Source organism: Oikopleura dioica, chromosome PAR, assembly GCF_907165135.1.
Source record: "Oikopleura dioica chromosome PAR, OKI2018_I68_1.0, whole genome shotgun sequence".
NCBI lineage: Eukaryota > Metazoa > Chordata > Appendicularia > Copelata > Oikopleuridae > Oikopleura > Oikopleura dioica.
The window spans coordinates 2,697,532-2,723,725 of record NC_137293.1 but is presented as its reverse complement, the minus strand read 5'-3'; the positions used below and the strand labels follow the sequence as shown (position 1 = coordinate 2,723,725).

Below are 26,194 nucleotides of genomic sequence, written 5' to 3'. Positions count from 1 at the left end.
GACCTGAAGAATCCATTTCCGGGGTCAAAATTTTAAAATTCAGAAATTTGATTTTTCGAAAAAAGCTGACGGGGGGTCCTTAAACGAGTAGAAGCCGTGTAAGTCTATTTTTCCCGTTGAAGAAATGGGCCAAAAACGTTTCTGATAATTTGCTGCCCCCACAGAGACTAATCCTCGGTTAGAAAATTCTCAGCCGTAGTTACACGCAAAAAACGTGTTTATATATTTAATTCGCTTGAAAATAGTCAACGTGGTGCCCAAGAGTATTGTTGTTTAGCTTCTTGTTTAGTGTTGTTTGGGGCGGCTGCTGACCCACCGGCCATGGGACACATTTTTTCAGTTCACGTGGATTTCCAAAAACATGATTTTCAATCAGATCTAGGGGTGGAATTATTGGAAATATGTGACTTTCGAACCGCTATTATCAAAAATCTTTCATAAGTTCAAAAATGAAAGAATAATCTGTCGAACCCCTTTTTAAAATCGAGCTCTAGAATGCTAGAAAGGTAGACTGTCTAACGTGTGACGCAATTTCAATTTTAAAACGTAGCCATTTTTACGATTTTCCGTGAAAATTGTGCCCCCGTTAATTTGTCATGCATCTGCGGCGATAATTTTTTGACAAAAAAGAAAAACTCTTTTTCTTCTTTTCTTCGGTAGAAAGTTCTTTTTATGCGCAGAAATTGCAACTTATAAGTTATGAAGCATAACAACGGTATTATCGGATTAGGAGATGTAAGCACTGTTAATTAAGAATCAAGCCACTTCAAGGAGCAAAGACGCTCAACGGCTCGAAATTGTTCAAAAAGGAGGAAGGTTGTTGCTCTTTCGCTCCGGCCCCGCAGTGAGATTTGACAATAAAGAAAACTTTTTTTCTGACCGAATACATCCGATTACTGACGAGTATTTTAAAATACGAATGAATGAACTTTCAAGCCTCAGTCAGCTTTAATATGACTCTTTTGATAGCAAATTTCTCAAATTTAAGTTTCCTGAATGCCTTCTTTTTTGCTATCGATGGGGATTTTAACCTCTTGTTAGCGTGACTTATCTTCAGTTATAACTGCCTCGCAAATTGAATGATAAGGATTTATTAATTTGTCTCCTCGCCGTCATCATCTTTTTTTTCCTTTTTCGATCAAGGAAGAAAAAACTCAGAGTTTTGAGGAAAAGGTCAACAAGTTTCGTGTGTTTTTGTTCAAATAGAATTTTTGATGGATAAGGAGCTCTAGTGCTCGTTGCAAGGGGTAAGCAGTTTACAGCTAAGTGGTTATGGAGAACCAAATTATTTTGTCAATAAACAATTAAATACAATCGAATTAGATTGAATTAAACAAAAAAAAAAGAAAAAAATCTAGCAGGCAAAACGACAGATCAAAAGAATATGCAGATTTGATTAATAAAAAAATTAACGATGCTTTGAAAATGATTAATTACAAAAATAAGAACGCATAACACCGCTCTTGATGATTGAGAAAAAACGCTGTGGCGCCCTCCAAACCGCGCGGCGTGAGCGGAGGCCGGCGACGATCGCGCTTTTTTTGAAAAAGTAACCGACTGATTCTTGTGCTTTTTGGTGAATTATCTTTGAGTTTGAAAATGGTAGAGAATAGGAGACGACGATTTACTCGACCTGATGTTTTAGGTGAGATTGTAGATTTAAGATTTCGAGGAAAATCAAAAGAAATAGACCTTTTGCCTTTTCCTGGATACAGTAAATTATGGAACTTTTGGACATTTTTTGTCCCAAGATTTTCGCGAAAATGTCCAAAAATTTGATGCATGCTGTCAGAAAAAATGTCCCACCCAAAACGTTTAAAAATTTTTTTTTTGAGGAAAATCTCCATCATCCTCTGTTTCATCCTTCTTCTAAAGACAAAAAATGTTCTTGGGGTACTAGATCAAGCTTAAATCTCATCATTTTCAAAAAAAAGTAAGATTTTCGATAAGAAAAAACGCCATATCTGGCAAAAAACGGGAAATTTAAAATTTTGGCGCAGAAAATGTCCAAAAATTTGATACAGGCACTTTTGAAAAGTGTCCCAAGAAAACCCCTTAAAATTGCAAAAATGTCCAAAAAATTGATGTCCAAAAATTCCATAAAAACTGTATTATTTCTAGTTCAATAGGTTAAGAACAATAAATCTCTATTTTTCTTGGAGGTTGTGTATTATTACGGATATAAGCATACGACTCAAAAACTGCCAAGAAAATGTTCATTGTGTGAGTAAAAAGAATAAAAGGTTCCTATCATAAATCCGAGCTTAAGATTGATATCCTCATCATCTCAATATTTTTGATCATTTTAAATGATTCATTTATGTAATAGAAGTCAAAGAGCAATCTGAATGAAGAGTGCATTGTGAAATTTTCCTCGAAAAATTAATTTCTAAACTACAAAGAGCCCTTACTCCTCACTCGACTCGGGCGAACACGTGCCCAATAACTGAGCGTAAAATTACCCGCAGATTTTTTTCTCCCTCTTTTCGATAACAAAGTTCTAAAAACTCATATCACTTCAATTTTATTCATCACACTCATCATTTTCTACTCTTAAATGTTTCTTTTTCAATCGTGTCATTTCCCGTTTTCCCGTTTTTTCAGTAATTGCTTTCAGCTTTTTGTCTTTTTGACAGATGATTATTTCATAAATATTCGTTTACTTGTATGTTTAGTTTTCGGGGCGTTTATTCGTAACATTGTCCGTTTGTCTTTGACAATAATTCTTGTTGGACATGGGAATTTAATGATTGACCCTTTAGGAGTAAAATAATAAGGTAAAGAAAATTTCTTTCAGTGACAGAAAGGAATATTCTAGAGCCGTATTAAAGTTCAAAATCGCTAATTTATGTAATTTAATGACTACTGTATACTTGACTGTATTCAAATGAGCATTGAGAGCGTGAAACTTATGTTTTCCAAACACATTTACTTGAAAAAACGTGTGAGCCTCTCTATGCAAAAGTGCCGCCCCAGAACATGTGTTTATTATAATCAGCAAGTTGGTGTTTGCATTAGCACTAGCAGCTTACTTTTGCAATAAATAGCGAAATAATAGTTACATCAGGGTGGGAAGCCCGTGGAAATTACCGTTTAGAGTATGAACGACCGGAAAGAAGAGAAAGAAACACTATCTCGGGACACTTCACTGCCGGACTTAGAACGGATTTTTGGACCTAAAAGAACTTCTGCTTCTGAATTTTTCAACCTCAGCAAAAAATAACGAAAAATAAAAGAAGGACTCTTTTTCTTTTATTTTTCGAAAAATGACTCATTATCATAAAAGCTGGAAAAACGCTGCCGAATTGCAAAGAAAAAGTTGCAAAGCGGCTTCAGCTGCCGCCAATCCTCTTCGAAACATTTTTGGGCTGCATTTTAAAACCTTTACTCCCCCTCGTTTTCTGACAGCGTGTGTCGTAGTCGAATATGCAAAACGCATATTTTACGAAACAACTGCCCTAAATCTGCTGCAAGGGGTTATTGTGTTAACAAATCTCAATACAGGAGGCTCCCGTTATTTGATAAATCTGGCAACCTAAATAAAAACCTGAGTCAGGTTTTGAAGAGCCTCAATTTAAAGCCGCAAAGCGGCTTTTAATAAAGCCGCAAATCGGCTTCGATTTCAAAAAGCCGCAACGCGGCTTTTTATTGAAGCTTTTCAGAACCTGACTCAGGTTTTCGACACAGGTTGCCAACTCTAGGTAAAAACTTCTTGTTAAATTTTTTAAAATATTTGGTTGACGCTGAATTCGCTGAAATTAACGAATCCACGTCTTCTTGTGGCTGCGGTCTGGCAGTAATCCCTTCCCTGTTTGGTTGAAAGTGTTACTCTAAGCGGATTAGAGTTCAAGTGCACCGAGGAGTGATTCCATTTCAAATCCGAATTAGAATTTCTAACCATTATTCCCAAAAGAGGGGGCCAGCTCAGGAAACATGCATGCCTTGACATTTTCAACGTTCAGCTAAGAGATCCACCATCTAAATGGCCATTTAACGCGCTAAATAGACAACACTTAACCTATTATACAAATCGAACTCTAAAACACACGGGCATTTAATATTTACAATGCTCTTGGCTCGAAAAACTCTGTGGAAAACCTGAGTCAGGGTCTGAAAGATATTCTAGACCCTGACTCAGGTTTTCAACACAGGTTGCCAAGCCCAGCCAGTCCCCTTTATTTCAAAAAACAGAAACAGAAAGTTTCTAAATGGAAAAATTAGAAATCATCGTGAAAACAATCTAATGATTAATATTTCTTCTAATATATTCTATTTTGTTAGCGGCCCGGCGGACTTCCTACGATCCGTTCGGAAGCACGCTTCCCGTCAACTTTCCGCCGCCAGACTCGCTCAGCACCTCTTCCACAACTTCAACCGCCAGCTCAGGTAATATCTTATCGAACTCATGATAAGTGGTCAATTGAAAAATTGAAATCGAATGTTTCAATAAAATGAATGTCGATTAAAACGTGTGGGGGCATTTTTTGATAAGCCTTCAATTGAAAATTCTAGGGCCTTATCAGCCTTTATTAGATTCAAAGTTATTTTGCTCGTAAAAAGGGTCCAACGGATTGTAGACTTGCTTTTGGATAAATAGAGAATAAAAAAGAAAAGCTGTGTTTTTTATTGATAGATTCAATATTTGCTCAAGAAACGGGCTAATTGAGATAATTGCTTGTATATGCAGTTTTTGTATTTTTCGTAAATTTTAGATTTAATTAGCTATTCAAATGCCTTGATACACCAAAGCAACCTTTCAGAGGATGACAAAAAAGTCGGATAAAAAATATGATTTAAGGGGGTAGAACTAGATTTTTCGAAAATAAGTGACTTTTGAGAGCATCTTTAAATAAGAAAAACCTGTTTTTACTTATGTTAACGAAATTTCCTCAAAGATGTTGCTAGAAAAAGCGTTAAACTATCAAAAAATGAAATTTAAAAAAAATGCCTAGCCACGTGACTCGAGAAATTTGAGGACGCGAATAGGCTAAAATGGCGATTTTCGATGAGATAGGTTGGTGTATCGCTCTCTACCGCCAAAATTTGTTGACGAAAAATTTTTTTAAGAAAAATGTTGTTAGATCTAGGTTTGCTCTATCTTCAGCTGAAGAGAGAATTTGAATATCTTAGCTTGCCTGGCTTTGAGCGCCGGTCTAGAATTGCCTATTTTCGAAAATCCTAGTTCTACCCCCTTAACCCGTTAACAGGCCCGTGGAGATTTAATCTCCACGCGTGGAAATGAGTAGCCAATCGGATGCCCGGATTCATGATTTCACTCAATCGCAGACATGCAAAAGCGTAGGTGAAATCGACCACCCTGTTAAGGGGGTGGTGGTCGAGACTAAGACTTTTTTCAACCTAAAAAACTCCAATTTTTTCAAAAAAATATTTTTTTCTCTGATTGAAAATAAGTTAAAAAGGGTCCAATTTATGCGGGCGGCTATGTTTGAAAAAAATAATTTTTCGAAAAAATGGTGAAAAATTCCTTCAAAGTAGACCCATCTCTTGACCTAAAAAACTCGATCCCCTTAATATTTTTTTCGAAATAAAACTTACCGAGAGGAAAGTTTAAACCCTTATGCGTGTGGGCGGCTTAGTTTTACAAAGTTCAGCCAGTTAGAAAAGAAAATAGTAATTGAATGAAAATATGTTGTTTTCTGAAAAAATCGTCATTTTACTCATTTTTCAATGAAATTTTTGTAAACATAACAATAATCGTAATTTTTTAGATTTTTATAAATGAGATATGATCAAGAAACATAAATTCGCAATGAAAAAAACAATTTTGAATCGGTTTTAGTGAGAAAAACGCGTTTCAAAACTCCCCAAAATGGCGATTTCAAAGTATAAAATCGAAAATTTTCTTAAATAAAGTTGGTCCAATCAAAAAAAGCTAGAGACCAAAAATGCTCCTTTTTTATCAAGGAATCTAAAAATAATATCAAAATTTTAAAAAGTCCGAAAAAATTTTCTCGACCACCACCCCCTTAACGGGTTAAGAAAAAAAAAGTCAAAAAATTGATAAAATTTTGAAAGGAAAAGGAGACCGATTAAGATCAATTTAAAAGCATTGGAAATTGCTTTGTCGTAAAAGCAGTTTAAAAAACTAGCGTCGAAAAAATGCCCGAAAGGTTAAAATTGACGGTGCGATTTAGAATCGCGATTCAAATGGCAAGCGCCTCCAACACAACCGAAAAACTCGATTTGGAGCGTCACGACGATGGTCCTCCTTAAACTCCGCGACGAGCTCAACTTCAGGTAATTCCCCTTTCCTTTCCCGGCGTTCGCTTGTTTCCGCGTAGACTCACAGCTAAGTAACCACAACTTTAGCTAGCTGGTCCGTGGCGGCGACCGAAAATATGCCACGTGACCCGAAAACGGGAATTTTTGCGGCTGAGCCTTCCAATTATGACGAAATAATTCGCCCCACGTTTTTATCTTTTCCGTATTTTTCGACCACTTTTTCTCCTTAAAATCTTAATGGTCTGAAACAAAGCAATTATGCAATAAAAAAGGAATGAACTTCAACAAAGCAACAATCTCGGAACCGGAAGGTTTTATGTGGTTTGAGCCCCTACCCTCTTGCCCTTTAAAGCTGTGGTCAAAGCACTTCTCTGATTTTTAGCTCACTTATTTAACAATTCTTTCAGGAGAAAGAAGAACAAAAATGCGATTCAGGAAACGGTCAAACTTTTTTTAAACCGGACGAACTAAGATGGTTCAACAAACCGCCGGATAATGATCAAGTATTGTATCAACAATGTTGAACAATGTGCAGTTAGATCCGTGACAGTCGAACATTTCCGAAATCAAAATCCTCGAAGGCGACCGATTCATTTCCATGGCTCTTGTCGAAGGCTAGTGGCTCTGCTTGAAGTGAACACTACCCCTTTCTTGATGATTTCGTTCAACCAAGATTTGTTCCTCAAATTCTATCGTCTCCGCCATTTTCCAAAGAGCAAAAAGTGAACAAAGAAAAAGACATCTAAAATTCACCGAAAATCGTCGCTTCCGTAACAGGTTTGGTCGTTTTTCAAAATGTTTGTAAATTTAGGGCGAAGGTTATGTTACTACTGATGAGCTCCTCTTTCCGTCCCAACAATTCACTCAAGCAATCCTTCTATCCTTTTAAAAGTTTATTCTTGCTGTAAATAAAGTTTTACCCTTCTTTTCACTTTTTGATCTGGCAAGTTTTACCGGCAAAATTTCGAGGACAAGAGCATTTAAAATCAGAGGCATGGGTCCAGCAAAATTGAAAAGGATCATCTGTACAGTTTTTTATGTATTGAAAACTGCATTTTCCTCCATTTAAACAAGGCTTCTTTGTACAGGGCGTCTTCTCGCAGAATTCTCCGTAAAACACATCTCCGCATCGACAAAATGAATAACCACCATAAGATTCTTCTAGATTCGGAATTAAGGAGCCAAAGCATTCGCCGAAGTTTTGACAAGGCACAGTTCCGCATGTTATTGCGGATTCATTCTAACGAATTGCGCTTGAAGTAAAATAAATAAGTAAAACACTAAATATAAATATAAATTACAGCTCAGTATTTTGGCTCGGAAACTCATTCAAACCCTAACCCAGATCTTTGGCAACATCATTTCATTTGTTTCTAGAGCTCATTATTATGACTAAAAGTGATAAAAAAGATTAATCAGTTCAAATCGACACAAAGGTCGATCCCTCGGAGGCAGTGCACTGGGCAAATATTGAATGAGAACAAGCATTGTTCGCTTTTTCAGCAGGAAAACTGACTTAGAGAACTTTCAACCATGAAGCTTCCAGCTGCAGATTCCGCGATTCTCGCCGGTGTATCAAGCTTCATTGCTTATAAAATTCTGACAAAGTAACTGAACGAAATTTTTCGAAACTTAATTTTTTTGAAGAGAGCCGGAAATACAAGTCCAATCGAAAAAGCTCGTCGGTTACGTCGAAGAGTTGGTGATTTTTCCGCTTAAAACATGCCGAGGAATCCCGCTGACAAAAGCGATGGTCACCGGATTCGGATTGAAGTCGGGAAATTTGATCGATCGATTCTTCGCCACGAGGAAGTTGAATGGAGTCAAAACAAGTGCCATTCAAAACTTGCGGCTCAAGGAAAGAGCGAAAGCTAAATCTTTCTCGTTTGAAGTTGAATTAAAGTTGAAGCTCGAAAAAGCTTATTGAAGTCAAAGAAGGTGCAAACAACGAGAAGTTCATTTTCACCGCGCCAGATATGAAACCGCTGGTTTTCAATCTTTCCGACTGCGGAAAACCGGCTTCAATCGACTTTTACGGAGACAAAATCGAAGCAACCGACGGCGGGGATGCGGCAGCCGAGTGGTTCACTGAGTATCTTGGTGAAGAAACAAGACTGACAGTGAATCCAGAAGGCCGGGACGTCAGCAAGACAAACTGGATTCCGGAAAAGAACGGAAAAGCGCTCGACTGGAGATTGAAAGGCATCGAGTACATGAAAACGGACAATTTCAGCAATCACTATCCGATTCAGCTGATTTCGCAAGACTCGGTCGATGATGTCAACAAAAAGCTTCCTGCGAATAGAGACAAGATTTCTCACTGGAATTTCCGGTCCAATATCATTGTCAAAGTTAGACTCTCTTTTTTATACGTTCGTAATCTTCTTCAGACGCTGAAAAACGAGCCTTGGGAGGAAGACAAATGGATAGGAAGACTCCACATCGGCGATTGTATAATTGCAATGGCCCGAGAGTCCCTACGATGCCCCCTGATTACAGTTGACAAGGAAGAAATTACAGTCTGCCAGGAAGACGAGCCTACCAAGACGCTCAAGACTTTCAGAAAGATCAACCCAAGAGATGTTCCTTTCTTAGCAGAAAGAAAGCTCTGCAAAATTCCAGGTAATCAACGAAAGTCTATTAAGTCCTAACTCAAATTCTAGCTGGCACAGATCACGTGATCGTAAAAGAAGGCGAAATTCGTGTTGGAGATCCTATTTACTTGGAACAAGTTGCCTAAAACTGCCTCCGAGCATTTATTTATTAATAAATTATTCGATTAAACTTCCTCTCTTATTTCAAAGTCGATTGCATGTGAGCTTTGAACAGTGAATAAGCCCTTCTTTGATGCTCGTCTGAGCACTTTTCGCGTGCTACGGCAACCATTAAAAGAGGAGGGTGAACATGGTTGGGAAGAAAAATGGATTTTTGGACGAAAGAGAGAATTCAAGGTTCGTAAATATTTTCATATATTTTTTTTTTATATTCTGTAAATTGAATTTAAAAGTTGCTTTCTCTCTAGAGAATATCAATTTGAACCGAATTTTAGCTCGCTTCGATGAGATCTGGAGCTTCGGTCAAGGAAGCCAGCGTTCTCACGTTGACACTCCCATGCCTTGCCGGAGGATTCTTCGTCCCCAAGACTCACTTTCCTCCATGTCTTCGACCGACCCGTCGGATCAATACGAAGTCAATTTGTCGATGAAATTCTCGAACGACAAAGGTACCATTTTTCCTTCGACAAAATGAAAATTATTCCTTTAGAGTCATTCCGCCTCCAGAAGAATTTCGGTTTGTGGCGTAAGTTTTTTGCACTTGAGAAATTTGTTCAGTCTTTGGCGAAAAACAATCTCACGAGAAGCATAAAAAAGCGAGAAAGGGTGGAAAGAAGGTTCGCCTAGCTACTGGTAATCGAGAGAAATAATCATGTTGAATAATTATTCATTTTTAAGCTACCGAGAAACCCGAAGATACAGCATTTTAGAAATCATTCTTGAAAAATTCCTTCCATACTTACGTGAAAAGTTATCTCTGAAATAGAATAAAGATCGAAAAAACAACTTTGTTGAAGAAAAAAAAAGACGAGAAACAGAAAATCTTGGCCGAAAAGGAGTTTTGCTTCGGGTCCTTTTTACCGCGGCAGATGTGATTTTCGTTACACGGCTACAACTTGCTGAGTCTTGCCGTCAGCATGAATTACTTACAGGATTCTAGCCATTGGCTAGGTTCTGTTTAAAATTCAGAGACGCCGAAATCCTTTTCGAAACTGATATTTTCATAAAAAGGGGCCACAATTCTAACGGGTTCAATATTCTTCCCTGGACACATTAAGTTAATGTATAATAATTAACCTTTAAAATTGTGGTCCCCGGGAAAAGTTTGCCTGTTATATTTGAGCCCCCCTTTTATTGATCTTTCAAGACTCATTTAATAACTAAGAGATAAGAAGAAAAAACAAGAATTGGCAGTTTCTAACTTGTCCGAATGATGATGAAAGGAAATCAATTCACATTTTTCTTTGTGGTTCTTTTTTTAATAACGATGTTTTATGGTTTATCGAGAGCTTCTGATGATAGAGAAAACAGTCTCAAATCAGAAGAAATCATTCCAAAGCAACTTCCGCCGGCAGAAAATGTTCTTCTTTTGACAGGATATAGAACTGGCTCGTCGTTTTTTGGAGAAATCTTCAATGAAAACGAAGATGTTTTATATGTAAGCTCGTGTTGTTACAAATTATTTATTATGAATGTCCTAAGCTTTTCGAGCCCGATCATGAACATCTCGCAAAAAGGGGATACATGAACCCGAAAATTCAAGAAAAATGGGCAAACTACATTCTTGACCTCTTCGAATGCAACTTCACCAAGTCAAAACCATATCTTCCTTTTACCAAAAAGAGTCGTCAGCTCAACAACTACAAAATTTGCGACGAGACCGCATCATCAAAAAGAAGTAGATGTAGGAGATGGAACTGGACGGAAGCGGCAGAACTTTGTCATCAAAAGAAACGAGTGATAAAAACGATAAAACCTGCAGATATCGATGTTTTACTGAGTGTTGCGGATGAAAGAAATGTTGATTTAAGGGTGTTCATTTACTACAGGTTAAGATTTTCAGCGTTTATCTTCTCAAATAATTTTTAGAGACGCAAGACCTGTTTTTCTTAGCCAAAAAAAGCTCGGGAAACTGCGTGATCAGCAATATTATAAGAAAATGAGCACTTATTGCAACGAAAAAAGCAAGGAAAAGAAATTTTTCGACGAAAATCCCCAGCTTCAAAACAAACTTCATCAATTGAAATTTGAGGAGTTAGCGGAAAACCCATTTTTATATTCAAAAAACATTTACGATTTTCTTCAATGGGACTTTCCGGAAAATTTAAATGCCTGGATCGAAAAAAATACGAAGTCGTCTTCAGGTAAGAAATCTTCAGCTTTTTTCTTCTGAATTTTAAATAGGCGGAGCTTATGGGACTTCGAGGAATTCATCAGCCATCATTTCTTCTTGGAAAGAGAAAATCAACGAAGAGGAAAAGTTTATAGTCGACGCTCTATGTAAAGAATATTTGCAACTGCTTCAATATGAAATTTCATAAAACCGCTTTTTATATAAAATTTATCAATAAAAATATGTACAGTGAATAGAGGAGACGATTATTTTCTTCAGTAAATACAGGTTCCAAGAGATTGGAGTTTGTCACCAGGGCAGCATTCAAGAACATTTGGGTCGTATGTTTTTTCTCCGCAGCAGTTTCGTTGGCCATTTTTCGATCGGTACGCGTATGGGGAGCGCTAGAACGAAAATTAATTATGATAAAAAGATGGAATTTCTTATTGATCGAATATCGTTTAAAAAATGAGCGGAGGAAGGTGAGCATTCAGAGAGAGAAAAATGATTTTAACAGAAATTTTTGGCATATTAAATATTTTTGACGAATTTTAGAATGCACCAAATGATAAATTCTGCTCAAACAACGCGTGTCAAATCGCCAAAAATAAAAAATATTCGTCGAATAGAAAATCCGTGCGAAAATCTGATCAGATGAAACAGTACTTCCTCTCGTTTTATGCCAAGCTGTTATTAATGATTAATTCAGCTTTCGTAGGAGGCTTAATTCCGTCCATCAAAGTGGAAAAGGTACTTTTCAAATACGCTTCGAATTTGATTGAAAAGTCTGCTAGAAAAAACGAGCGCAACAAGCTGGTTTTTATCATCATTCTTCCTCAGGCAAAGTAAGTTAACAAGTGTTTTACGAGCCTGGTAAATTATTATTATTTCCATTTTACCGAGAGAAAATGAGCTGATTTTTCTTAATTCAATCTGAATGAAAAAATGGCATTTTTTTCTTGGGCTCAAGAAAAAGTGAGAAAATTTAGCATCCGGCGGCCAAGGAAAGTGGCAATATAAACGAATAATCTGATTTTATGATGGATTAAGAGGATCGATTTTAATTTTATGCCGCTCATTTACGGCCAAGGATAATTTGATAAAAATGAGAAAACGGGGACTGAACAGAAAAAACAATCTTGCCACTCAAAAAAGCCTAGAGGATGAGTCAGGGAAAAGAGCATCAAAACCTAATGACCCAAAAGTTCCAGGTGTGACGGTAAAGTCGAAATCCTTGACGGATAAAAATCAATTTATTCTTGGTAAGAGAATTTTTTTTTCTTTTATGAACGGAGAATTAAAGCCGGATCGGTGCTATTATTGATCTTTTCCTGCGTTTCGCTGGTCTTTACGATCAAGACAATTGTTCCTGGTCTTCACTCAAGACATTTGCAGGTAAATTTAATCTGTAGAATCGCGAAATCAGCATCTTTTAGGAAACCAATTGCACAGTTATCGATTCAATTTACAATGGAAAGATCATGTGCCCAGTCACAAATTTGAGCGATCGAGGATGCACTCCAAAAATGAACTGCTTAGAAATTTTCGTCTCAACAAATCCGAATTACGGAGACAAAACAGCTTATGAACGTTTTCATTTTCATAAATCCGAATCACGTAAACGGCAAAAAAATGAAATCGTTAAAAAGCTCCTTCACCAAAACGAATACTCGTTCGTTACTGATCTCCTGCCGTGCTCTTATCATCCCCCGCAGTGCACTTGCAATACGGACATTTTGAACAACGCGACTGAGAGATTCAACGAAACATTTGGCCTTCAGGAAATTATCAAATCAGTTACTTAGCTCAAAAAATTTCTGATTCGAATTTTTTGATAACGATGGAAAAGGGCAACAGCTTCTCATGTTTCCAGAGCACAAAAAACCCTCAGGAAGTAACTATGCATCGAATAATCAAGACTTCGGACATGGCTCACTCAATTTTTTGGCCTCTTTTTGGTAAGTTCAGCTGATGAGAATTAGGGGAGAAAATTATTTTCAGGGATCATTCTTTCCGTCTGGAGCATCGTGTCTTTTGCAAAAAAGAACAATTCAAAAATCAATCGACTTTATATCTACAATTATTTTGGTTCATAATCATTCTCTTCACTGTATTGAGAAACAAGTTCAATAATAAAAAAATATACTCCCGAGATCTTACTTTTGGATAGTAGCCGCAGCATCTAACATCAACTGGCTCTCGCTCAGTCACTGATCTTTCCACCCTCTGACAGCTCGTTTCAAACATGAACCCGCCATACATCGCGCTGTTGTTAGGATTCCACATAATCTCCATCTGAGCGAGCCCCTCCGCTAAACAAAATTGATTGTTAAAGATATGACGATCAAATCTCAACAAACCGAGGGCCTTATCGCATTCGCATTGCGCGCTGGAACATTTTGATTCTTCGCTCCTTTTCGCGTCTTAATTTTAAAAATTATTGATTCAACAAATTTATTCTTATATCAAATAAACAATAAATGATAAAGAAATGAAATTGAATAGAAAAGATGTAGTTTCATTTTTTTCATGAATACTTGAATTTACCTTTGCAATGAAGAGTTCTCTCTCCAGTCTTCTTATTCTCTTTCCCTTCAAATTCGTATCCCAAACTATTGATACAATCTTCTTGTCCGTAATCAATTCCGACGCATCTTTAAATTAAAATAACCACCTTCTAGTACATCACCAAATTATTGCTCTTTATAGCAAATACTCAATCGAGGATAACCAAAATAAATATATATTCAAGGAAGCAGCAATCCCTGTTGTGGTCTTTACCTGTAGCAAGTCTGAAACGCTTTGCAAACTTTATCCACCTCATCAACTGGATTTCCTCTTCCGACAAAAAGTTGAGCATCCCTCTGCGGGAAGCAGTAGCAACCGTACTGTAAGTACTTCTCAAGCGTGAATGCGCTCCTGTCAGCTTGCAAGAACATGACGACTTCGAGAATCGACTTGAGCTTGCGCTTACGGTTTTCAGCGCGCTGCGCTTCCGTGTCAAAGTATCCTCTTGAGTCGATCTTTACTTCTTCTCCGTTGAGTGGGGAAAGGGAGAGGAGTTCCTTCGCGATGGGGCTGTCAGATTCGGCCAAGAGCAGGTCGAAGTCGAAGTTTTCAAGTGATCCTGTCCAAGTCATATTGCTCGCTTTTACAAAAGAAGCGATTTGTAAAAGGCCGAAAACTCTCATTTTTCTCTATTTTTTCAAGAAAAAAAATATTTTTTTGGTTGTATATCTCAACAACGTGAACTGAGGTTATGACGGTGTTGTTTGATTTTTGTTGTTTTTGGTGATTTGGCGGAGCAGCTTGGTGCCGCCCAGTGCTCCTCCTCGAAAGCGAAAGAGCCCGCAAATTTCAATTGTTAAAAATGCAAAGCCGTTTTATTTACACCACACTTGTCAGACTTCTGGCTTCCTGCTGATTGATGAGTCAATAGAAGGATAACAAAGGGTAGAATTTAATTAAGAAGATGAAATACCGTTCATTTTATCTAAAAATATCCTGAATTTGAAGTCGACTTTGCCGATTTCCCAACATGCCTGAGCCTTTGTTTACACCTAAAAAGCTGACTGTATCTCTTTTGGTCTAAACAAAAAATGCACAAGCAGATCGGCAAATGACCAAAAAAAGTGCTCTCTCTGTAAGTGCTTGCGTTTTGGCCAAAGCATTGAACCTGCAAGATATTTTGAAGGCGTTTATTGCCGCACTCTGTCACATTACAAAGAAATCCCGTCATGCCAGGGATCACTCATTTTTTGACACGTGATAAATAATGCCTTATCAGGTATTTTTTTAGACCACTTCGAGCTTATTTTTATTCATAAAATTTTGAAAGTAACAGTGAAAGTTTGAACCCTTCTGAGTCAGAAGGAATGAAAATAATTAGCGACAGTCGCAATTTTCTCCTTTTTCGCCTTTTTTGCCATTCAATCCCCTCAAATAACCTGTTCTTCCGGGTTCTCCTTTGAATCCAGGCTCGCCTCGTCTTCCTGGCTCGCCAGGAGGACCAACCGGGCCAGCAACAAGTCGGACTGGACCAAGCTCTCCTTTTTGCCCTTGAATTCCAGGGGGACCTTTATTCGAGTTACAAAGTTTTAACGGAGAAATTCACCATTTATTAAATTTAAACTCTTTCCTGGAGGACCTTGAAGGTCTTTATTCTTATGAGCATTGATCAAAAACCTCTCCACAGAATTATGTCGTTCTTCTAGATCATAGAAGTCCTTCTCGTTGATTTCAAACTGAAAATGAACCATTTATCATTTTCTTCTTTCTTTACCTGTTTGATCTTCGATTCAAGGGAGGAAAAATTGTCACTTAGGGTTCGAATTTGAGACAAGAAATCGAACTTCATATGTTTCCAGCTTTTCAGCTCGTCTTTGATTTCTTCGATTTCCATATCAAAAAAGTTTTCTTCTGGAAGGGAGTTTTGGCGCTTATCTCTAAAATGATCGCTCTTTATCGCGGTTAACCGTGGACCACGGTCCGTGGTTTTTCTTCACCTGACACGGTCGACAAGAGCAGCTCTCATTTCCCAAGCATTCGGGTAATAAGCGCCATCTCCAGAGCCGGAAAAAGCATAGTCGTACTCTCGATCATAGTCGTCGACAAAATACAAAATCTGCTTAGCAAGTTGTTTGTTGTCTTCTTGAAGGCTCTTCATGTTTGTTTCTAAAATGTTGATGCGCGCGCGTTGAAAACGAATGTTCGAGATGAGAAGTTTTTGGTAGTTTTCGAGGATATCGAGGCGTTTATAGATGTCTTCGTTGATTTCAGTGGAGGAGCAGAGTGATAAGAAGGCAAGATAAAGACGCATTTTTCTGAAAAAAAACTTTACTTTTGTTTTTTCGAAGATTTTTTTCTGAAATCTTATTGGGCAACCCGGCAAACGCGGAAATCTTAATGGTCTAAAATTGGACAAACACATAGATCAGAATAGCAACAAAATTTTGTCAATTCGGGCTAGAAACAAAAAAAAAATAGATTTTTTTCAACCAAAAATTTAACTGAGAAAAAATTCAAACATACCTCGGGATCTCTCAGTTTTACGTTCTTTAGTAGGAATCACAATAAATCCTGACGATCAGGCAATAAATTTCTCTCGCTTTTTTCCTCTCTCGATTCGTAATAAATCCAAATACTTTCTCTACCAAATTTACTCTTCGCGGTTTTGTACCCGTTTCACGCTGTTTTACGAAATTTTTAATTTTGCGCAGAAGCGAAAAGTTTACAAAAGAGGAGTGCCACAGCACTCGAGATGAGCGATAAGGATCACGGGAAATTAGTTTTTCTTTTTGAAATCGATGGAATGAAAGGGATTACGCCCGCGAGCTGACCTGAAAAGAGGTTGATGGAGGTTTTCAATAGGAAGTCAATAGTCTGCCGGAGAAGACGGAGGTCTTTTTCATATGAATAGACGCCGGTTATATTTTTTTGTAAATAAGACAGAACGATTTTTATTTGCAGGATAAAAAAGGCAAGCTATATTATTAATTATGTTGGATTTTCATTGATCATCATTTCTGAGCTTTCCAAAGCTGAATCTGCCACTGATCGGGCTTGATTTTTCGGAGCTCATCTCGTGGACCAGCGGTGCGATACCATTTCTAAGCAGCTTCCGTGCTTTTCATTTTTGATGTCTCTTACCTTCGATGGAGAATGGAAGTATCACTTCTGCTTTTGCTCGAATGACGCTTCCAGAAGAACTTTTTGTGACTGACTTTTCCCATTAACGAGAGCTCAAGAGGAGGAGTTCGTTTTTCTTCGTTTTGAGATTTGAATAAGACAGAAGCCACTTTTTCTTCCAATTCATTGATGGATTCCGGCTCGTATTTGCTCGAAATCTTCAAATGTGCATCAAACTTCTCTTTGAAATTTTCTGAGAGTTCAACTGGTCCTTCCGTCGTCAATAAATCCGACTTATTCCCGACCAAAAATATCGAAAAGCTCTTCGAATTCCTTGCCCGTTCAGACTTTATCTTCATATAAAGAACTTCAGCGATTGCGACGGAATTTTGATTGACCAAATCGTAAACCAAGAGGACTGAGTCGGCCCAGCTGATCAAATCGCCAAAGTTTTCCCTGGAGTTTTCCCTGTCAGGATCAGTGTATTGGAGGACGATTTCGCGATCCATGATGACTTTGGTTTTTCGACCAGTTGCTTGGATATCGGCGTATTCCCCGATAAATCGACCTGCCGAAGTATAAAATAGAATACAAATGAGAATACGAGCCTGTAAGAAGCCTGACCATCAGCGCCGACTTTCCAACTCCAGCTCCACCGATGATAGCGATATTGAAGACCCCCTTTTTCTGCTCTCCAAAAATCGACGTCCTCGGATTCCTCGTGATAAAGTCTCGAAGACCTATCACTGTATTTTGCTTCAATAGCTTTTTCGGATTTTCCATGAGAATATATTTTTCTCTCTTTAGATACCGATCGTCGGTTTGAGGAGCGACCATTGATGCTCGGCGAGGCACTTGCGCGAAGATTTCCCGAGAGCTAAGAAAAGTACGGATTAGAACTAAGATTTAGAGCTTTTGACGGATTACAACTTGCTCTTAATTAATAGAAGTTATTTAAAAGATACGCTTACGCAGCTGCATTTTCAAGCGACTTTGTCCGTTGCTTTTCCAAAAGTTTGATTTGCAATCTTTTTTTCATTTTTTCTTGCTTGTCTCAGAATTTGAACGCAGTTCTGAGAGTGTAAGTCGCCAATTTGCAATTTATCGATACTCTGATTAGATGCTTCGCTGCGAAATTATAATGTCAACTGGAGTTTCTTGTCAATGCTTGATTGGCTCTGGATGATACTTTTCATGCTGCATTTATTCTTTTTATTTTTCAAAAATCTGAAATTTGAAAATTATTATTGACGACTCCAATTTCTTTTTCTTCACTTTTCTGATTTGCATCATTTCTGTTGAGCTTTTCCTTTGTGAAAAAATTGAGAATTTCACATAGAAACTCTGTCCCAACTAAGCAGCGTTAGAGAAGATATGTGATAATCAAACTTACTAAGAATATAAAGCCCATTGTACGCCCCCTGTGTTTGAGAAGCGTTTCCTTCAATTGCCATTTGAGAAAACTGAGTTATGATGAATCCGAAGATTCCATAGCTCATGTTCAAAATTGCAGACATAGAGGACTCAGACACGGGAAAAGTTATTTCAGCCATGAAGTCGTATGCGACTGTGAATTGAGAGGTCATCGTCAGTCCACAGAAACCAACGAGAATGTACATCGAAATCAGGTTCGAAAAATTCAAAAATCCAGTCAAAAAGGCAAGTGAAATCAGGCTCGAAACGACAGTAACAGTCGACACAATTTTGAAGCGCTTGGTTTTGTCTAGTGCGAAACCAAAAAGATACGATCCAATGATTCCTGCAAATATTGCGGCGAATCCCATCATGCCGATTTCGCTGTCGATTTTCTCCGAGTCGGGAAAGAACGGCTTGATAATTTGGTTCAAAAGAGTGAAGAAAGCAGAATACACACCAACATGAAGGCCACAAGAAAGCATGTACAGAACTGAATTTTTACTTGTGAAGATCCTCTTCAGGTCGCCAAAATATCGCTTGAATGCTTGATTTGATTCCTGTTTTACTGGTGTATTCCGCCTCTGAAGCTCTGAATTTGATGGTGGATTTTTCGGCTTGTCTTGAAACAAAAGAAGACCGAAACGACAGTAAGAAAAGCAATCGTCGCGGTGAAAATATTCATTCCATAAATTTGTCTTGAAACCTCATCAATCGCGGCTGTCGTGTTACTTTCCCCATGAATTGTTTGATTCGACCAGTTTTCATCAAAACCTGCTCCGTAAGTGTTGATCGGCCCTTTGACAACAAACGGAACAAGATATGATAGCGCGATTCCGAGCTGATCGCCAAAGACGGAAAGAGAGATCGCTTGGCCAAGCTCATTGTTTGGAAACCAGTTCGCAGCGATTTTCGGAGGAAGGGAGAGGACAATCGGCATGTTAATCTCCACCAGTGCTTGTCCCAACATAAGTACCCAATATCGCTCTGGATCGACAGATAAACACTTTATCACGGCGCCGATAAAACTCAAACTCGTTCCTAGAAGAAGCACAAATCTCGTCGATTTCAACTCGACAAGGAAAGTGACGGGGATGATCATGACGATCATCGAAATTGAGCCAAGAAGCGTCGTTGCAGAAATAGCATTGTATGACTTTTGATAGAACTCGACAAAGATATCTGGAACGATTGAGTATTGAAGCCATTGGATAGAGCTGGTCATGTTCTGAAAAGAAATTATTCTTCCTTGATTTCAAAAGCTCAAGACTTCAATTTTCATTCAAGGCTACATACCGCAAAGAACATCACTGTCATAATCAGCCATCTTCTCTTTGAGATTTTTACCCTCAAAGCTTTATTATTCTTATCTACATTTTCTCTCATGGTAACTCTTTTCTAGCTCAATCAGACAAAAAGAACGACATTAAAAATTTATGCTAGAATTTTCTCTTGAAGATTCGATTTAATAAAAGGTCTTCTGTTTGCAGTGCATAAATTCTTCACTTGAAAGGATTTCCTGCTCGGACTTTTGAATAGATTTTCATCAGAACATTATTTGCGCTCGTCCACACAATATTTGCTTTTAACTTTCGGTCAAATCGAACTATTTTACTTATTCCTAGTAACTTTTATGAGAAATTTATTATTTACAATCAGGGACAGTTTTTTTTTCGAATAATCATTGCCCCAAATACATTTGCATCAAAAGAAAGACTCTTATTTCTCAAAATCGCCAGCAAAAAATAATGTTATAAAAGGGCCTTCTTTGAGCAAAAGCATTGAGGTATTTTCTGTACAGATGACTTTTTCACACTTGGTCAGTTTTTCATCACTGTGTGAAATCAGAATCGCAAGGGGCCTTTGCATCAGTCACTTGACCGTCGGCGCAGCATTTTTGCCCTTTTCGGAAGTAATGGACAGTTGGGAAGCGCCCGCAGCAGCCGATAATTGGTCCATAAATCGGGAACATGGAGTTTTTCACGCTGGATTGAGGGCCACCGTTTCCTCCTCCTCCGCCACCGTGGGTGCCCATGGCGAAGTTGACGATGTAAGGTCGGTTGTCCATCACGTAGCTTGAAAAGGTCGATCAGATTATTTTGTCACGTTGGAGGAATGAGACAAGATCGAAAGGTCAAGATCACTACTTACTCGTTGCCGACCATCTTCAGTTTTCCGGAAGTTCGGAATTCATTGATGTTGAAGTTGCATGCGTCCTGAGGCTGGAATCTACCCCATTTATGGTGGTACTGCATGTTCCATTCGGGCTCGTACTGGCGGAGTTTTAGTGCAAGAGATCTTTTTCAAAGCTTATCCAATGATTTAAGAGATTTTAAGAATAAATCAGCTTATCAAATATTCGCTTATCTCATATTTTCATTAGTTATTACCAAATTATGGTCTTTCCCTTTTTGATTACTTTTTCCAAGAAATAAGATTTTTAAAGCTTTTCCTGTCACATTCACATCGGGATCTGTTGCAAGTGCCCCAAGGATCGGTGCAGAAAATCTGAACAGATCCGAATCTATCAACAAAGCCTCCGATTTGGTATCGATCGGCAGTGTTCTCCGGGCATTTTTGACTGCCAATGTTTTGGTTGTAGATGCAATTGTAGCAGGTCGAGTATTCTCGGCAGGACTTGTCGATGTTGTCGACTGGTTGACCGAAGCCGCCGTTGTTTCCGGCTCCACGGGGGAAGCACCAGCAGCCGTAGAAGCAATATTTTCCGAGGAACTTGTTTTTCTGCATGAAGAGAATGACGATCTTCATTTGGAGGTATTTGATGATGTGACCTCGATCGGCAAGAGTGAGTCCTCCACCTCCAGTTCTGAAGAAATTTTTTTTATAAAAATCTTTATTTTCTTATTTCTAAAGTCAATTTATTCTTACCGGACGAGTCTCCCAGTATTCTGCTCAAACTCAAAGAGACTATCAGCTTTTTCACCCCATTCATTTTCTTTCTCTGGATGATCATCTCTGTATGAGTTGAGACCTTCAATGATTCCTTGAGTTACATTGAAATCTTCGAATTGAATGTAGTCCTGAAATTTTTATCATGAGAACGATTTTCTCTCAAATTTTTTGATAATTTCTCAAAAGAAAGATTCTTTACCTGGAGCTGAAGAATAGCGTCGAGCTCGATTTCCTGAAGGAAGCTTCTCTTTTTCATGTCCAAAATATCATTCTGTGACTGTGCAATTGCACTTCCAAGTAAAATTGGCAATAATTTCATTTTCTCCTTTCTTTTCTAATTTTACTGAATGAGAATAAGGAGAGAACGTCTACGTCGCTTAAAAAGAGCGTTAACCTTTCTACAGCTGTGTCAAAATAGCGTGCTCCGCCTGTGCACCACCAGAGAGCACCGTGGTGGCGCGCCCTGATGAGAATTGCGCCGGACAAAATGAGATCGCAGAGATCGGAAGGAAATCAGTTTGCCAAGGCAATAACGTACAGGAAGTGCATTCGCTGAATTAGCAGGCGAGAGACACGTTCCTTTTTTGGCGATAATGTTTTTTCTTGTCCATCTCAGCTTGATCAAGAATAACGTGGGCTGTTTGCCTGCTTTCCAGAACTTCGAAGTTGGAAGCCATTTTTGGCGATTTTTAGGTGTTTTATTGCTCCCTAGCGCCAAATAGTGGCCGAAATTTCTAGTGCGGTTATCATATTGTTAATCGGTACATTCTAAGCTTTCAATAGACCCCTTATTTGTCTCTGTTGGATAACATTGAAAAATCGAAAAAAATAACGATTTTCACGCTAAGTACAATTCACATGCATTTTTCCAAACTTTAAAGGGCAAAATTTCGGAGACTCATTTACGTTAAGGGTACTGTAATATATCAAAATGATCCTCAAACGACGAGTAATCTATAAATAGGCCATATAGACCCCTGCCAAAGTTTTGAAAAATCAGGGGGGCAAATATTGAAAATAGACAAACAGGGTCGCTGAGGGTTGAAAAATAGACCGGAAATAAATGGTACGTGAGCGAGAGGCACCTTAACCCGGGAGAGCACTTCCGTTTTAGGTGTTTAAAAGAAGCCGTCGAAGATCCATCTTCACCAAACCAAAAAAAAATTGATTTTTTGAAATGGGCAACGAGAACGGAACCCCTACATACGACTACAGCATGCTGTTGGACTTCAATCGCTTGCCAAAGGACCAGAGCGATTTCTATGATTCTCTTGATGATGCGCAGAGAGCAAAGCTCAGCGATATCCAAGATATCATCAAGGATTTTGCTGATAACCTCAGCAAGGATCAGAAGGAACAGAGTTAGAATTTTGATGAGTAATTTTTATAATATTTTTTCGTTAAAGTAAAATATTAATAAAGCTTTTCTGAAAAAGAACTCTGAAAAGGATTTGATTAAATAAGTATGACCGTCTTCATCGGTAAAATTTACAGCCTATAATAAACTTTATGTTATGTACTGTAATCACTCTCTCTCTAAAATTTTCTCTGTCTCTTTTTATTCATTGAAAATTCTGATTAATAAAGTCTCCAGTAAGGACTTATTTTGAACTGAAGATCCGGGTAAATTCTGCATTTTTCCTCCAATCTTGCCTCTCCCCAGGTCGCCTTTTGCCCACTTTTCTTACTCGCTCTTTTGCTGTCATTTCCTTTCTTGTTCGCTCTCTTGGTGTCTCGTCCAATCTTAGTTGTTCCTTTTCTTGGTTTCCCTCCTCAATAGCATAATGCTAAAATTTTTAGTTTCATTCTAGCAGCAGTAGACAGTATTTTCGATCGCCAAGAATCATTGACGAGTTTAAAAAACGGTTAAATTTTTTCATACATAGAAATAATTCGACGAAAAAAATTAACCCTCGAACACATTTTGAAAATTCCGACATTATAAACAAGTCGGATATTATTGACATCCGATTCGGACTTAATAAACTCATCGGACATTATAAACAAAATCTGAAATTTGACCCAGACATTATAAACATTCGGGACATTATAAACAAACCGGACATTATAAACAGAAAAAAATATCGCCAAATCCTAACCAGACATTATTAACATTGCGGACATTATAAACAATCAGACATTATAAACAGTGTTTTAAATGTCTGATTGTTTATAATGTCCGAATGTTTATGATGTCAAGCAATCAAGCTGCTTTTCGAGTATTCTTCTTGTAATGATTTAATTAGTACTGAAGATGATTTGATAAATAAATCGAAAACGTTCTACAACCTATTTGTGAATACTACGAAGTCAACATCCGAAAATATAAGATATGTACATGAAATATTCTCATAATGAAGGTGAAAGTTTAATATCGGTCAAATTACCTTTTATTTCCGACATAGAAATCCGCAGACAAATCACTTTCCGGCCGGTCGGAAATGTCATCGTGCAAATCACCTACATTCCATGCTTGCTTTGATATTATGGCTTCTTTCTAGTGCAGCGAGTTTAGAAGGCAGGCCAACCTTGACCTTTTCTTGCAACATCAGATTTCGTTTCTTTTTTGATATCGCTGCCGCGCGAACTTTAGCCAACTTTTCGTGGCATTTTTGGTCTTTCTTTTGATTATTATGTGATGGCGCGATTTCATGGCCCTCTGAGAAGGTTGAACCTGATGACTTTTTCAGAAAGCTTCTAAAAGCGATATAGAAGCGTCACTTCTTTCTCACGGGCAGGAAGCTAATGAACGATTTTCTGCTCTACGAAGGTGTCGTACTGTTCATCAAGATATGGCATTTCGGAGGCAGGCCTTTTCTCAGTCAATTCGCAACGGCTTACGTGCCATTTTATGGATAATTGCTTGCCACGCACCTTTTCAAAATCTTTTACTGAAGTATTTTTTAACTTTTGAGCAAATCATGTGTTTTCGAATCAATTCTTTATTTATGTGAAAGAAGAATATAAAAGCACAAGTCAATAGTAGAGTTATAAAAACATGAGTGACAGGCCGAGTGACGATCTTTAATAAATCACGTGTTGGGTGCATCATTTGATGCGGCAAGGTCGTATCGGTGTCGATTCTTTTCTCATCGATTGCAGCAGCCTCTGTCTCTCTAATAATGCAAAAAGTATAACCCTGTTACTAAAGGGCTGTGGCTTGTTACCTCGGTTGAAGATCTTGTCGAAATCGATCTCGGTCTCGTTTGTGAAATGGACGATTATGACCTCGTCTTCCCGACTGTTTGAGTTGAGGATACTTGTGTTGCATCTGTTGTACTAAAAAAAATGATTTGAGATTTTCAGTAGTCGAAATTTCAATTTATTTTTGTCTAAAAATGGTCTTTTTTTCTTTTTATAAACCTTCTCTTTTGCCATTTTCTTGTCTACAAAAGCAGCCCTGTTTTTCGTTTTGATTCTTTCTGAGAAAATGAAAAGTGATAAAGAATCCTCCTGCGCCAAAAAATGTTTCTCGAAGTATAAGACGCGATCCGGCCGCGAGGGGGAAATATCATCGCCCCAGGCGTGCGCCTAATCGTGGTTTTAGCGAGCCAACTTTTCATGTCATTAAACTTTCACTAAGATAAGCGTTTCGTGTGCTGATTATTCCAGCGCGTGGAAAATAAAGTGGAATTTCTTGAATATTTATCAAAAAAGATAAGAGTAAATCGGAGCTAGAATAAAAAAAATCTTATCTGCATATGTATTTCCATTTTTAAGCTCTTATTTATAGCGGCCGTTGTTCTGTGTCAGTGAGAAGTTAACGTTATTAAAATTTTAACTGAAATAATGAGAAGGTTCGCAGAGACAAATAAATAATTTGAAATTATTATTTTTCTGTGAAAACGTCCGTAAAATTTAAGACGAAATAACCTTAATTTATGTAGATGATAGAGATATATTTTCGCTTTACGAAGAAAAGAAAATTTCTTGTGGATAAAAATCGATCATAACTTATGGTCTTTTGAACTAATGATTTTGCTCACCATAAAATCTCGAGGAAAATAAGTTCCAGTTGTCGAAGCTGTAAGTTCCATTTCGCACCTTGAATTCACCGTCTCCATAAATTTCCTCTTTTCGCTATAAAGTTTGCTTCTTCTTTATAATTTAACTTTTGCGTCTTAGTCTTTTTTCTTGAAAAAATATTTAATGGAAAGTTTGCTAATCTCTGCGTCAAACAATTCACGATTGATTCCCCATTTCATACCTTTTTATAGTCGCGCGTGCCCAAATCCCAGGTGGTGCCGCTCGCGTGCCCAACGCCCAATACTATCAATATCTTATATCCTTGACGCTAAACAGATTTTCTCCTGAATAAGGCCAATGTAGTTTCATGCAATAAAGCGAAAATCAACCGCCCCCTTGCGTCACCTCCCTGAACCCTCGGGGGAGCACTTTCTTCCTTTTCTTCCACGGGATGTGGGAAAACACACAGCTGACAAAAAAGAAGAATATATGAATACGGACTGATTTTGACCTCATAATTAACTCAAGCCTTCAAAAAAGACGTCAACCAAAGTAATAAGGGGGTGCACAACGCTAACCTCCGATAATTGCTCATTTTCTCATCAAATATATGAGAGTGATACCCTTATTCCATATTGCGGATGGAAAAACTGAACCCTTATCTTAGTTCTTTCAATGCAAAAGTAACATTTATTTTAATAAATTTCTTTTGTAAATTGATTAATAACTATCACTTTCGATACTTAATTTGACTGGTTTCTTAAAATATTTCTTTGGTAGATATCTTTTTAAGCGACAAAATCAGATTCTTTAGAAGCAAAAAAGTCGAGGATAATGCATAACGCAATTTGTTTATTTCGAGGGGCATATTTTCAGGGCCCAAATTGAATAATTCAACCGCCGAGCATATGCGCCGAGGGGACGTATGATCGTTTAACATTGTTAAAAAATCATGGCGCGCATCCGCGTTGCATTTTCTGGCCCCTGCCAATTGGGGATACTTTCTTTTCAATGCCAATTTCAATGAAGCAACAGCAGGGTGTGGACACGTTTTTTGAAAGCAGCGATAATTCGATTTTCGTCGAGAGTTTTCGTTTTTGATATTTTGGCGAAAAATCAGTGTACCACGCCCATATCTGCTCTG

General features: G+C 38.0%; 10 protein-coding genes and 1 long non-coding RNA gene across 11 annotated transcripts; 5 read left to right on the top strand and 6 right to left on the bottom strand.

Moving 5' to 3' along the window:
• The first annotated feature begins 1,549 nt into the window (after positions 1-1,549).
• Positions 1,550-7,168, top strand: LOC145704868 (uncharacterized). The gene is made up of 5 exons (XM_081782336.1): positions 1,550-1,645; positions 4,282-4,386; positions 6,156-6,258; positions 6,651-6,678; positions 6,794-7,168. Exons 1-5 carry the CDS (start codon positions 1,600-1,602, stop codon positions 6,860-6,862), a joined length of 351 nt encoding a protein of 116 aa, XP_081638462.1. The 5' UTR covers positions 1,550-1,599; the 3' UTR covers positions 6,863-7,168.
• A 512-nt stretch (positions 7,169-7,680) lies between these two features.
• LOC145701206 (uncharacterized) lies at positions 7,681-8,170 on the top strand. The gene is made up of 2 exons (XM_081778433.1): positions 7,681-7,850; positions 7,891-8,170. Exons 1-2 carry the CDS (start codon positions 7,777-7,779, stop codon positions 8,168-8,170), a joined length of 354 nt encoding a protein of 117 aa, XP_081634559.1. The 5' UTR covers positions 7,681-7,776.
• On the top strand, positions 8,141-9,113 carry LOC145703632 (mitochondrial amidoxime-reducing component 1-like). The gene is made up of 3 exons (XM_081781015.1): positions 8,141-8,594; positions 8,634-8,865; positions 8,907-9,113. The coding sequence occupies exons 1-3, from the start codon at positions 8,220-8,222 to the stop codon at positions 8,981-8,983; spliced, it is 684 nt and encodes a 227-aa protein (XP_081637141.1). The 5' UTR covers positions 8,141-8,219; the 3' UTR covers positions 8,984-9,113.
• A 50-nt stretch (positions 9,114-9,163) lies between these two features.
• On the top strand, positions 9,164-9,644 carry LOC145701205 (uncharacterized). Its single transcript, XM_081778431.1, has 3 exons — positions 9,164-9,194; positions 9,293-9,466; positions 9,508-9,644. Exons 1-3 carry the CDS (start codon positions 9,164-9,166, stop codon positions 9,642-9,644), a joined length of 342 nt encoding a protein of 113 aa, XP_081634557.1.
• Positions 9,645-11,345: 1,701 nt separating this feature from the next.
• Positions 11,346-14,392, bottom strand: LOC145703279 (uncharacterized). Its single transcript, XM_081780616.1, has 5 exons — positions 13,912-14,392; positions 13,678-13,784; positions 13,491-13,553; positions 13,291-13,442; positions 11,346-11,534 (listed from the first exon to the last, which is right to left on the bottom strand). Exons 1-5 carry the CDS (start codon positions 14,319-14,321, stop codon positions 11,406-11,408), a joined length of 861 nt encoding a protein of 286 aa, XP_081636742.1. The 5' UTR covers positions 14,322-14,392; the 3' UTR covers positions 11,346-11,405.
• On the top strand, positions 12,236-12,935 carry LOC145704935 (uncharacterized). Its single transcript, XM_081782394.1, has 3 exons — positions 12,236-12,392; positions 12,434-12,525; positions 12,567-12,935. Exons 1-3 carry the CDS (start codon positions 12,236-12,238, stop codon positions 12,933-12,935), a joined length of 618 nt encoding a protein of 205 aa, XP_081638520.1.
• Positions 14,393-15,015: 623 nt separating the features above from the next.
• On the bottom strand, positions 15,016-16,368 carry LOC145701204 (uncharacterized). The gene is made up of 5 exons (XM_081778430.1): positions 16,162-16,368; positions 15,636-15,953; positions 15,413-15,575; positions 15,263-15,374; positions 15,016-15,206 (listed from the first exon to the last, which is right to left on the bottom strand). The coding sequence occupies exons 2-5, from the start codon at positions 15,947-15,949 to the stop codon at positions 15,016-15,018; spliced, it is 780 nt and encodes a 259-aa protein (XP_081634556.1). The 5' UTR covers positions 15,950-15,953; positions 16,162-16,368.
• A 46-nt stretch (positions 16,369-16,414) lies between these two features.
• Positions 16,415-19,566, bottom strand: LOC145701203 (choline/ethanolamine transporter flvcr2a-like). Its single transcript, XM_081778429.1, is given in 7 exon segments — positions 16,415-16,469; positions 16,780-17,326; positions 17,367-17,504; positions 17,570-17,635; positions 18,152-18,732; positions 18,735-19,399; positions 19,468-19,566. Coding segments are annotated over 7 exon segments (2,073 nt in total). The 5' UTR covers positions 19,489-19,566.
• Positions 19,567-19,809: 243 nt separating this feature from the next.
• Positions 19,810-20,495, bottom strand: LOC145702647 (uncharacterized). The gene is made up of 2 exons (XM_081779896.1): positions 20,323-20,495; positions 19,810-20,246 (listed from the first exon to the last, which is right to left on the bottom strand). Exons 1-2 carry the CDS (start codon positions 20,424-20,426, stop codon positions 20,003-20,005), a joined length of 348 nt encoding a protein of 115 aa, XP_081636022.1. The 5' UTR covers positions 20,427-20,495; the 3' UTR covers positions 19,810-20,002.
• Positions 20,496-20,571: 76 nt separating this feature from the next.
• Positions 20,572-21,444, bottom strand: LOC145702646 (uncharacterized). Its single transcript, XM_081779895.1, has 3 exons — positions 21,284-21,444; positions 21,061-21,212; positions 20,572-20,998 (listed from the first exon to the last, which is right to left on the bottom strand). The coding sequence occupies exons 1-3, from the start codon at positions 21,401-21,403 to the stop codon at positions 20,587-20,589; spliced, it is 684 nt and encodes a 227-aa protein (XP_081636021.1). The 5' UTR covers positions 21,404-21,444; the 3' UTR covers positions 20,572-20,586.
• A 2,615-nt stretch (positions 21,445-24,059) lies between these two features.
• LOC145704915 (uncharacterized) lies at positions 24,060-25,241 on the bottom strand. Its single transcript, XR_014134521.1, has 3 exons — positions 25,071-25,241; positions 24,252-24,363; positions 24,060-24,200 (listed from the first exon to the last, which is right to left on the bottom strand). It is a non-coding gene; the product is annotated as an uncharacterized LOC145704915 (long non-coding RNA).
• Between the last annotated feature and the right edge of the window lie 953 nt (positions 25,242-26,194).